The sequence below is a fragment of the Athene noctua genome, chromosome 1, assembly GCF_965140245.1.
Source record: "Athene noctua chromosome 1, bAthNoc1.hap1.1, whole genome shotgun sequence".
In the NCBI taxonomy this organism is placed as follows: Eukaryota; Metazoa; Chordata; class Aves; order Strigiformes; family Strigidae; genus Athene; species Athene noctua.
Window position 1 is genome coordinate 260,423,292 of NC_134037.1, and position 14,092 is coordinate 260,437,383.

General features: G+C 40.0%; 1 protein-coding gene across 4 annotated transcripts in view; it reads left to right on the forward strand.

The window, feature by feature from the left end:
- TENM4 (teneurin transmembrane protein 4) overlaps positions 1-14,092 on the forward strand; it is a 601,586-nt gene that overhangs the window by 406,040 nt on the left and 181,454 nt on the right. For all 4 annotated transcript variants that reach the window (XM_074918363.1, XM_074918372.1, XM_074918381.1 and 1 more), the window contains one exon: positions 9,269-9,439. In XM_074918363.1, coding sequence (XP_074774464.1) covers positions 9,269-9,439 — 171 coding nt within the window. The remainder of the gene's footprint in view (positions 1-9,268; positions 9,440-14,092) is intronic.

Here is a 14,092-nt window from a genome sequence, read left to right on the forward strand (position 1 = left end):
GCTCAGAATTTGAGGGATTGCAAAGCAAGGTAGGAGGCCCTCCGGTAGGGCTGCCTGTCCTCATTTCTCTAATTGAAGTGAGTACCCCAATGGGAAAACCATTATTTCTAATATTATATACACAAATTAAAACTCCATTTAGAGGTACAGTGGGACCATCTTATAATTGACTTTGATCTTGAAGAAATATCTCTAGTAATATTTATAGTAATATGGTCTCTGCCAGAAAGGGTATCTAGACAGGAAAATATTATTTTACTGAGAAAGGACTGAGCATGTGTAACACCAAATTTACTAGAGCTGTGAGGGCTGAAATAATTTTCTTCAGTGCGGTAAGCTGCCTAATAGCAGCAAAGTGTTGCTGAGGTCCATCTTTTAACTTCCTATTCTACTTTCACAGGGGTGTAGATGGTGAAGGAAATTACAGGTTGTATTTAAGCAGACAGCTCCTTGGATAAGCCACACCATTTTTATGTCTATTTTTTTTCGATAGGTTGACACTTTAAAAAATCCTCCTTAAAATACCCGTAAAAATATTTGAATACACCTATTTAAAACTGCATTTTCTCTTTCCTGAAGGAAATTACGAGCATCCAACAAGCTGCTGTAGCACTGGAGGGGCCAGTGATCATCTATTAGCGGTTTGAATGGACAGGCAATCACTTGAAAGTCTTTGATCCCCAGGGATAATTAGGAAGACATTGAATAGGAAGTGCTGACTCTTTGCATTGAACAACATTGAGTTTAACTGCTTCATTTTATAACATGTCTTTCTAGTCACTTCCTTGAAAGTTTCAAAGAAATGTATTGCTTCAGCTGGAAGCTTTTTCTCTTCCCTATTAAGAGCAATTGGGAACTAAATTAAAATATGAATTGTTCTCCTAAGAAGGAACTAATGCTATTTGGTAGACTATCTGCTTCTATCTTGGAAATCTTTGATACAGCTCTTCAGTCAGGTAGGGTCAAAGAATAACTGGTTTGACAAATGAAAGCAAGTAAATGCACTTGCACCCAGGACTTTAGGTGGTTACCACAATGCTTTGTTTTCCCAAGAGGCAGTTCCCACTCTGGTGGTAAAATTTTAAAAGGTAGGAAGCTCTCCATCATTTGAATTCCTCCTTTGCACATGGTAATTCTGATTGGGGGAAGGAGGAAACCTGGATTATCTCTGAAAGAACTGCTCCTGGTACTTGCCCAGTTTGCTCTCTGAACGTGGAGGAATGGTCAGGGAGCAGGCAGGGTCCCAGGTAGCACAGGGTGTATCCCATAGCACGTGTCTGTCCTGAGCTCTCTGTGAAAGCACCTGCCTCTTACTCTGGGACATCTGAGGTCTGAAAAAAAAAAACAACTGCAAACAAGCATAACACAACTATCTCTCACTTTTATCATCTAAATCCTTCATCCTAATCCCTTCAGCCGGGGATGGGTGAACACGGATTCTCCAGTTCTCAGTACAAAGTACTAACAGCCCAGCCTGTCAGTGTCTTCATCCCCAGGCTGCGAAGGAAGCTTGTAAACCCTTTTTTTCTCATTGAAGGTGAATCACTGAGCAGTCCGGAAGGAGGGCAGATGGGGAATTTACAACAGTGAGCATTACCCTAAATGTCCCTCCTTCTGCCTTTTTTTATTTTTCTTAACTATCGTCCTGTGTCAAATAAATCAACAGGCCAGGAAGCAGAGCTATGGGACCTCCCAGCCACAACCTGAAAGTCTTCACTTAAACAACATGTAATCAAGCTGCCTTTTGGTCTCCGTTCCTTTGTGACCTATTAATTTAACCTTTCTAACTGCACAGCAGCCCCAATCCAGTTGGGTTTTGGAGGGCACTGTGTGCAGGACTCTGTTCCCACATGACTGCAGTCCTGTCCTGGTGTGCAAGCTCACAATCATTTGGGCAGAGGATGATTTCTGAAGTCAGGTTTTCCATTCCTTGAGTAAAAGCATTAAGCCACTGAGGGAAAGCATTTACACATGGGAAATAATTTTAGATGCTGGAAACATCACAGAGTGCTGTTCAGAGTTTTTGGTTGCAAGGCAACTGCCAAAGGCCATGCAAGAACTGGCCTTGCAGGAATCCCTGTCTCCTTGCCCCGCAGTGACAGACTCAGTGACCCTGGTATGTATAAATGATGTGAATTCATGATACTACAAACCATGGGGATCTTTAATCAGGATCCTGGATTTCAACTCCAGCCCTTAGAACCTCTTAGGTATTTGATTATTAAATAACTGCAACACGCAAAGTGTCGCATGCCCTTAGATGAACAACAGCTTGGATCTGTCTGATCCAAGACTTGACCTTACAAACAAGGAGAGCGGGTACAAATCCAGGCTTATTGCTTTTACCCTTTTCCAACACCAGTAGAGCCATAGAACCACTTCAATCCTCATGTCTCACTGCGTTGGCATGTTCTGCTGCGACACAGAACCCTTGTCCACCTCTGAAATGCTACAGCAGTGTAAGAGGAAAACAAACTGGTTGATATCTTTTTTTAATGTTTGTTTTACTCTTTCTATTCTCCTTAATCTTGCATGCCTCTTCCTTGATTTATTGAAGATTGACAAACCAGTGATTATTTCATGCTGAAAGGCTCCTTTTCATAACATTGAATGTCACAAAAATATGATTAATTCTGCAACAGTCAATTCTTCCACTTCTACAGAAATCATGTAATTTCAGTGTAGAGAGAGACAGTTATCCAGATAATTACAGTCAAGTTTATTCTGGAGACAGGAGTGAAAGCAATACATTTACTTGAGTCAAAATTAGCCCTGAGTAATTCAGTGGTGGAATTCAGCTTTTTTTCAATTAGGAGAAAAAGCAAACCTCAGGTCTCATTTTAGCGAGCGTGTTACTATAAGTCTGACTGTCAAACCTGAAGGTTAAAGAGGAATATGTAACCACTACATACCTTAAGCCTGATTCCACAGAAAGAGGGGAGAGCAAAGAAACGAGCTGTATAAATGTCTTCTCAACCACTGACTGAGCTCCAGCTGTTTTTCCTATTCTAAGTCTCTTTTATTTCTTTTCTTAGCTTTCCTTAGCTCTTTCTTAATCTTCTTTTTCTCAGTTCCTCCCATTCTATATTTTTCTCACCTTCCTCCCCTTTCTCGTTTTTATTCCTGTTTGTAATGGCATCAGTGCCTATCAGCTGTTCCTTTTCACGCTGTCTTTTCCCATTTTCTCCTTTGCCCCGTGCCACACTGAGGGGCTTTGGAAAACCATTCTCTGTACCAGGAGTGGCCCTTTGGCTTGTGCTGGCTTTGGCTTTGCTGTCCCCAGTGCAGTGAGGTGCTTGTAGAAGCGGAGTAGTGGAGCCAGACTCTTCTCCACATCAAGCCCAGTGTTAGTACAGCTGAGCTGCAGAGGGGGCAGTGGATGTGCAGGGAAGCCTGGCTTTTCCAAAGCTTATGTACTTCTCTGTGTTATTTATGCAAAACATACTGGCATCCTTAGATAAATATGGAGTCAAATCATGGAGCATTCTTAGCGTGAAGGGACCGGGTAGGTTTTTCAGATGAGAAGCCCCTGGGGCTTTCTGTCGTGTCTGCGTGCCGTTTACTCTCTGCGCTTGCTCTAAAGCCAGGCTGTGCCCCACGCTCATGGTGGTGATGGTTAACTCGTTGTTTTGTTGAGCTTCCATTCTGAGAAACTCTTTATTCCTTGTTCAGGGCAAGATCAGTTGTTAACAGTAAAGCAGTTGTGATTTTATTCATTCCTTAGCTTCTCTAGGAGCTTTGCCTGGGTGAGGAATCACCAGGCCGGCAGCAGGACCTGCAGGACAGAGCTCGGGGAGGACAGGCAGAAGGCAGCAGCAGAGCCCATGAGCCACTGTGAGAATGCATTTAACAAACACTATTGAAGCAGCTGGTGGCTTCAGCCATAGCCTTAATTTTAAGCATCACAATTGATTGGTTTGGTTATTTATTAGACTTAGCTTGCTGCTTTGGGAAAAGCAACAAGCTAATAAAGGGCCAGCACTGTGTTTTTCAATTTTTTGCTGACTGGTGTGGTTTCTGGGGGTCTCATATGCTCCAGTAAGCATGTCTTGTCTTTTCTTCTCCCTGTGATCTATCACAATCATCTGCCTCTCTCCGCTCCTTCACTCCATCAACCTGTCCCAAGAGATGTCCATTTTGTTGACCATGTGAATTATTATCTTTGTTTGTCCTTTTTCATCCTGAATGCTGTACCAGTTTCTTTGTTCTCTGCTCCGCTGAGTAAGTTGTTTTGACTTTAGTGTTTTGCTGTGTCATAAGCAAGTGGCAAGAATACAAAGATACCCAAAAGCCTGGGTTTCTTCAAAACAAACTTGGAAATGGGGTTTCTCTTTATTTGGCTTAATAAGATCAGCTAGTGTTGCTCCACAAACAGCTATGGAATAGGAATAATGGAATACAGGAAGAGAAAATGTGTTAAAATCGAAAGAATCATGATCCTGAATACTTGGTTCCACCAATATGAACTTTACTTGGATGGTTTAAATAGCTTAGCTGATGCTAAACTCTTTGTAAATTTGCTTTGCTAAAGTGAGTCTGAGTCCAGCAAATGAATAGCCACATCACACTGCCGTGGCTGAAATGCTGAACTCAGCAAAGTAATTAAACCCTGAAAGGACTGGAGTTCAGCTTCCTTCTTTTTCCCACCAAGAGGAAGGCCAGAGGTGACTTAAGACTAAGGATAAGGTGGTTTATTCTGCCACAGAAAAAATTGTTACCCATTTAACAAGTTTCGGGGCACTTTTTTACTAAGCACTTAGCTACAGCTAAAAAGTTGTGCAAGTCAAAGATTTGATGTCAAAACACGAGCATAATGGGCCAGAGGCCCCGGATACCTTTGTATCATCTAAGTTGTTGGTGCTGAAACAGCCCAGAGAGGACACATGCAGGGTTTCCACTAAGTGTTGTTTCCATTCCAAGAGAAGGCAGACAGAAGAGTTTTATTAGCCATGGGAAATAAAACTAACGCTTCTGCAAAGAGCACATCATGAGGCTTCCTAGGCAGTGAAAGCTACATGGTATTTTACAAAAGGGTACACTTTAATGATTGTTAATTGCAGTGTGCTCTTTTAATACATGGGGAGCCTTCAATATCTGAATATCTACTCGGCATCATGTTGGGGAGGGAGAGGGAGAAGAACATGGGGCCTTTTAGGAGAACATTTGCTCTTTGTGAGACATGTCTTACATCTAGCTGAGCAGAGGGGGAAAAAAAAAAGCCAGAGAAAATGTCAACAGTGGGTTCCATTGACCTGGAGACTGAGAACATCAGGAATCTCAAACTATTTTTACAGCTTCACTTTGCTTTTAGGAACATTAACACTTCAAAGTATATGACTTTGCCTCTCATCCATGGTTCCAGGGCTTTTCCCTGATTATGGTCTTTTTTTTTTTTTTTTTTTTTTTTTCCACAAGAAGGAACTTTGCATCAGTTTAGCACAGAACAAGGTTTATTTGTGCCGCTCCTAAAACCTTTAAACAACTGTGTGCATCAGCATCCCGCTGACAAGTAGAGACCCAAAACATCCACTGCTGTTACTACGTGACTTTTTAGCATGAGCATGGCAGTTAGTGGGAGCAAACAGAAGAATGAATCTTCCACCAGCTTGCCAGTCAAACATTATTGGTATTTGGAAGATAGTTGTGATAAACAATCAGGTGATTTCCTAATAGCATACCTGCTACCAGACTGTGTTTCCAAAGTAAATCAAAGTCTTTGTTCTGGTTTCAGGAAGGCTTTTGTGTTTACCTGCCTGCAGCAGAAATTTCATGATAGGTGGGAATATTTATAGGTTTTTATTTTGTTCTCAGAAGCATCAAATCAGAAACCCTGAATAGAGCACTAGCTCCAAATTTTGCACTCCATTTTCTGAATTCTTTTTAAACTGCTTAGTAATCAAAATTATTTTCAAATAATTCTCCGTGTTTCTCAGATTTGTGTACTTTTGTATGCCTGGTGTGCATAGATCTCATTTTTATGGGTCATCACTGGAGACCTTCTTACAGCCTTTCAGTACTTAAATGGGAATTATAAGGAAGATGAAGAGAGACTTTTTACCATGGCCTGTAGTGACAGGACAAGGGGTAATGGTTTTAAATGAAAAGAGGGTAGATTTAGATTTGATATAAGGAACTCTTTACTATGAAGGTGGTGAAACACTGGAACAGGTTGTCTGTAGAAGTTGTGGATGCTTTGAAGGTCTTCAAGGTCAGGTTGGACGGGTCTTTGAGCCACCTGGTCTAGTGCAAGATGTCCCTCTCCGTGGCAAGGGGTTGGAACTAGATGATCTTTTAGGTCCCTTCCAACCCAAGCCATTCTGTGATTCTTTGATTCTATGATCTATGTGATGATGGGATCAATGCACACAAGAAGCTTTTTGCTTTAGACAAAATCTATTAACCAAAGACAAAAATTAACATATTAATGCAAGCATTTTATATCTGTGATAACACAATATCTATGTTACAGATAATTCTATCATATTTTCTGTGTTGGGACATTGTAAGATATTTTGCAAATGTTTAGGAATGAATCATGACATGGAATAGTTGATTCACTTGCTCAAGGGGACAGATAACATGCAAAAAACCCATAGCACTTCCAGGATACCCATTCTTTCGTTACACTGAAGCAAGAAGTTCCCTTCATAAGATGTTTCCTCTCAGGTGTTTTGAAATGCATTTTACATTCCTGGAAGAAATGCTCATAGATTTCCCACTACACCCAAAACAATGCTGAGTTCTTTACCATCATTTTCTTGCAGTAAATACTGAACCACAGGCAACGAATTCATCCTAAGGAGAGAAAGGGAAACAATGTCCTTTTGGGGAAACAATAGCCTTTCAGTGTGTTCCTGAGTGTTTGTGTGGCACTTAGACTGTGATATTCAAAAGACAGAGCAAGTCAAATGGTGTAGTGAAAAAAAATTCCACAGGCTCCTTTCCTGCCTGAGCCAGTGATACCCGGTAAAAGCTCATGCAAGTCGTTGTAATATGGAGTCATCTGGTAGGTGGAGTGGGGGTTAAGCATTTAGGGCCAGCAGAGGAATCTGGACTTATGTAGATGAGTACAGTTTTCATTTGGTTTGGAACTCCAAGTTTCCGTGTGGTTAAACATGGGAACTTGCACATGCTCAGAGCGTCTAAGCCCCTGAGCAGTGTAACAGCTCCGGTCCATGGAGAGGTCCAGCCTGGATGGCATTCTCAGACAGCATCCAGTACTAAGTTTAGCACAAAATCTGCTGGCAGAGGGGTGCATGAAATGCCTGTTAGGGCTTGTGAACATGTGAGCATAGGGTAAATTATGTGAATTAACACCCAATTGCATTTTAATGCCCAAACAAGTGAATTGGGTCAGTCTTGTAATCTGTTGTAGTTCTCTTTTTCCTTTCTGTGAAGTAGAAATAATAGATTCCTACCTGATGAGGTTTTATAAGGTTAATAGCTATGAAGTGCCCAGGCACTCTGATGATGAGGGCTGTATAAACACAAAGATATTATGCAAGCACAGCAATGCCAAATGCTTGATGCAAATTCCTTGATCCCAAACTGATTTCCTCTCTTCCCTTGAACAGTTTCTCTGCCAAATAAATACCCTCCTTTCGCATGAAAATACTGGACCCTCTGCCTAAAGTATCCTGGTTGAATTACCACTTGTGTTGGTAGCATTCCTTCTTGGTATGTGTACCTGTATAAAAATGTTTACAGGAGACCTCCTTGCTGTGCTTCCTTGCTGTTTGGGATTTTTAGGAAAGTATTTTCTTTCTTAATGGTTAAGAGTTTGTTAACAAACCCAGTCCCTGCTTACATGGTAAAAGGAGAGTTTTGCTTTCATTATGTTTTGTGATGTTGTAGTAGAGCAAAGACAAGCTTATTCATGTTAGTAAATGGTAGGTGACCTAATTGAGACTGAAGTGGAAAAAAAATCACTGATTTTGCTAAAGTGCCTAAACACGCTGTTTTTGGAGAACTACTCAGATTACTTTCCAATCCTCTTGAAAAGATCGTTCCTGAGGCACAGGTTTAAATAAACTAAACACTTGTCCCTGACATTGTTTGCCAGGCTCAGATGTGTCTTTGTGAATAAAATGAAAACTATAGGCAATGAAAATGCTCTATTTGTTTACTTTCTCTTTTTTGTTTGTTTGGTTTTTTTTTATGATAAATGGCTGTGATGCTAGTGCCGTTGCACAGTTTCTTGGAGAAATTATAGTGTAAAATATCAAGGCATTCCCTTAAAAAAGAAATGTCAAGTGTAGCAAATATCGGATCATTTAACTGTGTAGAGCCTGAAGCTAAAGTGGATGCTGATTGAGTATGAAATGTTTATGTTGGGGATGGAAGAACCGATACGGGAAGGCACATTCTTTTGGTTTATCTTTTCAAGGGGCAAGTATTAGTTGTATAAGCATATGATTTTCCATACACCTCATGCATGTGTTTGCTTTTTAAATATTCTGTCTTGTTCCTTAACTTCACTTGTCTTTATGTAATGCCTTGAAATAGATTCATGTGTACACTGGATGACTGCACAGCACAGAAACCTACAGAGAGCTGTGCCCTCATATCATACAAATCTAAATGGTGCTGCTTGTTTTCAAATCTTGAGGATGTGTCTTTGATCTGAATAGGAGAAGCTGAGTTGTGCTAAGGAGTGCTCAGTCATAGTTGTTCTCATTCCTGGTGCTGAGCACAAAGGCATGTCTGCAAAATGGATCTTAAATTGCCAAGTTTTCACTTGGTCTTATTCAGGAAAAACTGTCAGAGATGTCTATAAGAACTTCTGTGTATAATTGGTGGGTAAAAAAAAAAACAACAAAAAACCAACAAAAACAAAAAGAAAGAACTTATATAATACACTATGAATACAGCAAAACAAACCAGAGTTCAGTTTCCTGGGTTTTACTGGTATGTTGATGAATAATACTCCTTGTATTTCTGTGTTCACCACATTGCCACTCCAGCCTTGGGAGCTTTCTGAAACATTGTCCCTGGTTATTCTCTCACGCAGACCACAAGTCAGGAGTGGTTCTGCTGGAAGAAGCAGAGTGGATTGGTACAGGTGATCCGAAACAAGCTTAAGTATGTGGAAAGACCTAGGGAGTTGGTATGGTAGAAGCAGCAGGGGCTGTCTAATTACATTAATCCTATTCTTGTCCTAAAGCAATGACCACTAATAAGGCAGTGAAGCAAGGATTTAGAAAGTGCCCCTGTAGTTCTGAAACTCTCCCAAACAGAAAAAGATGACTTTTCTCATTGCTCACCACAGCCATGCACCTGTTTGGCCTAAACTGGCACCTGCAGCCGATGGAAGGGCAGATGTATGAAATCACGGAAGACACAGCCAGCAGTTGGCCAGTGCCAACGGACGTCTCCTTATATCCTTCGGGGGGCACAGGGTTAGAGTTACCTGACAGGAAAGGCAAAGGAACCAGTGAAGGTACGGTTGGTGTGTGTCCATGTTGTGAGTCTTCTGTCTGCCTCTGAACTCCAGCCATCCAATCTCATGTTCCATTACCCTCAATGCTGCCATCATCAGGTGCTTTTTTCGGTCTTTCACATCTAGCACTAGTAGTCGTCGGTCTTGTTTCCATATGTTTCTAAGTTTCACACCCTTCTGATGTCCACTAATGTGCTAAAACTGTGTGCAACCCTCACCACACATCTAAGGCATTCTCAAGGCAGAACCCTCTGTGCCATCTCTGACAGGCTACAGAAGGCCATCCTGAAAACCCTGCCTCAAGTGGCTGTTTTCATGGGAAATAAATGTGTCTTGAAAATTAAATTATTTTTGGAGCATTGGATCAATCTTTGTCGACAACAGTACAAAAATGTTTGGGTTTGTCTACTCATTGCCACCTATACCCAATGCTTTGAGGACCAAACTATTTACTAAGAGCTATTACAATGTGACTTTTGGAACTCCAGAGCTGGATATCTCTTTGCCAAAGTAGCCAGTTAAAAGGCCGAGGCTCCACAAAGTATCACAGTGTCAACAGCTTGCAATGTAAACTGAAAATAGAAGCAACCGATGGGTCATCAGTTCAGCAGTGCATTATCTGGCAGCTTTACATCTTACCGTGCTTTGTATCGAGGCAGCACTGCCAAAAGGACCTGTAATCTGTGCAAAGGTGAGGTGCTTTATCCCTCCCAAGACTTAGCTGGAGAAATGAGAAATTCAAATTTTCAGAAAGCTGTTTTGTTTATGTGTCAAGCTTCTTTACAGGACGTTAACAGATTTCAGTAAAATTGGAGCCATTGGCTATTTTTGGTAGTTATTTTGGGGAAGGAAGTTTTGTGGGTAAGAGATAAGAAGTGTGCTACTGTTCTGGCAACTGATTGAACTCAAAAGTTTCCACAGAGTTCCCTAGACTTTGGCTGAGAGCCAATGTTTACATCTTTAATTTAAATTAATTGTAGCATTTTTTTCTTTAAGAGCTTATCTGTCTTTATTAGTCCAAATAAAGGCCATAATTATGTGTGTTCCTTAAAACAGCATATTTACTAGCAACTGATGGCTGACATCAAGTTGCTACAAGGAAAAATCAGCTAAGTAAGTTATTCTCAGCAAACCTTACTAGACAGTACAGCAAGCTGCAAATATCCCTGCTGTTGTATTCAAAAATACTTCATGACAGATCCTTTTTTTTTTTCCCTCTAACTTGCCATATGTTTTCTTTTTGAAATATCTAGTTTTGATCGGTCTGTTTCCTTTTGAAACTCAAAATGAAAATAAATGAATGTATCCAAAGTTGCCGTCCAAATCAAAGACCTCCACTTGATTACTTTTTTTTTTTTAGCCATGCTTACAGTGACATCATTAGAAGTTTTAATTGCTGCCAAAAAGCTCTGCTGAAAGAGAAAATCTGGGTAATACCTTAGTTATGCCATTAGAAGACCCCTCAAGTTAGTGCTTCGTGTAGATCTTAGGAAGCCTGTAGGCTTTAAAGGAGAATATCTTGTCCTGACAAAAAAACACTCCAGGACAACATCTTTATTGCAGGAGCGACACTGCCCAGCATTAAAGTGCATCTCTCTCCCCATCAAGTGACTATACAACTAGTTCTGACCTGGCAGCATTGAATGGCTGCTATTCTAAACCAGAAAGTATGTGATTGACATTTATTAGAAACGGATTGAAATATATTTGAAAGTCTTCTTGATCACAATAAACCAGGCTGGAATGTGTTAGAATATCCTTACAGCTGATCTGAATGAATCATTACCAATGTCTTGCCAGTTCTCAGTAATTCCTTCTCACCTGTGGCTGTGCTCCAGCACAGCGTTTACCTGTGTTTAAGCCCATCCCTGTTTAGCAAAGCACTTAATCACATGCTTACAGTTAAGCATGTAATTAACTGCGATTGAAGTCAGAGAAATGTGTGTTCTTAAGTGTTTTGATGAGTCAGGGTATCTTGCTGTCAAAAATACAGGCAGATTCAGCAAGGCCTGAAATGAAATAGTTCATTTTGATATCCAAATAAATTAGCAATAGTTGCTACAGCAACTAAAAAGTTCAAGGTGTTGTGTGGAAAGAGCGAAGTAATTGACAGCCCAATTAAGAATTCGGACCTGAAGTTGATTTTAAGGAGTCAGATACTCTGATTAAAACCTAATTTCTGATTAGAAGCTGAAATGGCTTTCTTTCATTGTGCTTTCTATATGAAGTATCCAGTCCATAGGGCCTGATCTTACTGTAGGCTAAAACTGATGAAACACAGATGGATTTCAGGGACTGAGCTCAGCCTGGTGAAGAGAGCCTTTCTTTGGACTTCTGCATCAGGATAAATGTCAACTGCTGGCAACACGATACAACAGCTCGTAGGGTATCAGCTTCCTAGACATACAGCTGTCCGCCAAGAGGAGACATAAATTTTGTAATTGCGTGTACAAACAGTTATTTCTGTGAAATTGTCTTTTGCAATCACAGAAGCATTTTGGTCGCATGAGCAGCTGCTGCTCCCTGTACAGGCAGAATACATACCGTGCTCATCTTCTCCAGGCTCTCTCTTGCGCAGCAACATCTATCCTATTAAATTCTCACCTTCCCTGATTCACTCTGATGTACAGTCTTTATTAATGGACAATCAGGGTGCAGATCAAACACTTCAGGTTTTCATATGAATTTCTAAGAACCTATAAAACATGTCAGTAGCTATCAGAAAAATATATCCTTCATTTGAACAAAAACATCTGATGTCTTTTGCTCTTTTCTAACTGAATCTTTTCATCTTACAATAATGGAATTTGAAACTTCGCATGAAAACATGGGAACTGTGTCCCTTAATCCTGACAGTGTGAAAAGTAATTTTTAGTATTCCAAATAAATATTAACAATCCAGCTGATAAAGTAATCCCCTTCGGAATCAAGCTAGTTGATTTTCATTAGACAATTTTATTGTATCATCACAAAATAATTTGGAAAGAATGTCCATTTACCTAAGCTGCTTCTGATTATCTCTATTAATACACATTTTGACTAAAAAAGGATAAAACATTAGCAGATTTTCCCCCTGTATTTAATTGAATGCAATGAACAGAGATAAACTAGGATCTTATAAAATTACCAGGAGCTTTTTTTCTATGAATGTGTGCACACCCTTTGCTTTCTAGACCGTGCTGGGATGGATAAAACTTCTGCCACAAGATAGCACAGAGATGAAACATGCCATCAGGTCCCGCTCCAGCAGCGTACTTAAGCAGTTGCTAACTTAAAATCAGGGGTTAGACTTATTGGAACCAATATTTATGCTAAAAACTTTTACATAATTATAAAAAAAAAAAAAAAAAAAAAAAGAGAGAGAAATTCTCCATCCTACAAAGAAACATCTTCAGAGACTTCTTCTGTTAAGTTAATATGCATGTAATTTCTGTATGGATTTTTAGACACAAATAACAATTGACATCTGTTTCTCCTGAAGAGTTTATCTTGGGATGGTGTATGGAGAAGTTGAAGGCAATATTATAAATAATGCTCTATAATATCATAAGAAATATTATAGTTTGAAACCATAAAATTAAAAGTTGTTCTACCAATCACCTTTTCAACACAACAAGTAAATTCTAAGACTATTTGACTTGAATTCATGATGGGTAGGAAAAGATTTTTTTTGTTTCCCGTTTCCCAAATGTAGGTTCTGGAAGACAAAAACCAAAATCTCACAGTGTGATTTTCCTACAAAACGTTGTATGTACCTGAAAGATTCCTTCTCGTTTTCTTAGAACTGCTTCATCTGTCAAACAGAGCAGCGTGCTGTAATGGCACGGAGATAACGTATTTATTTGAATTTGTGAAAATTAATAATTAGACCCTGTTGGTGACACGATGCTCTCCTTACTAAAGCCAAAATCATTCAGGTGACGCTACTGCATACTTTTCAACTAGAAGTGTCCTTAAATAAAGGCTGTTTGCTGAACAGTTGCCGCCTTCATTCTCTTTCTGCAGTGCAGGTAAAGCTGTGGCCACTGGTTATAGCAAAGGCTGAAAAGACAACATCCTGGCATTTTATTTTTCATTCAGCCCCTCATTCTCTGGGCTTCCTTGGGGTCCAGATTTTTTTGAAGCAGCCACCAGTTTTGAGAACTGTGAGTGTATGAATTTCTAACCTTCAGTTTCTCAGATGTGTTTTCCAGGGATGCCCAGCTCCCTGCTGACTCCCTTGGATGTTGTGGCGTGTACTGATTGGCATCTGGCTCTTCAACCTGGTGGTCACTTTAAGAAACAGGTGCCTCCGTTTGCTTGTCGTCTGAAAGAAGATGGATAATTGTAACACACTTCAAAGATTGTATTGAAACCCAATTAAAACCTCTCATGTTTCTTAGTTTTAGTGAACTTCTTAGTCAAGATTTCCTTCATTTTTTCTCAGTCCTTTTTTTTCTTTAGCTTTTTTTTTGGACTGTTGAACAAATTTCAAATACTGTTAGCACTGTCAAGAATTAATTTAATAGAGAAATATTTTCCTTTCCCCAGTTAGGCATCGTTCATGCTGCTATTCTTCACACTACCATTCCTTTCTGTGACACATCTGCCTCACTCTTACTACACTTCTCTTTCTAATTTAATGATGACTTCTCCATCCGTGAACTTACGCTC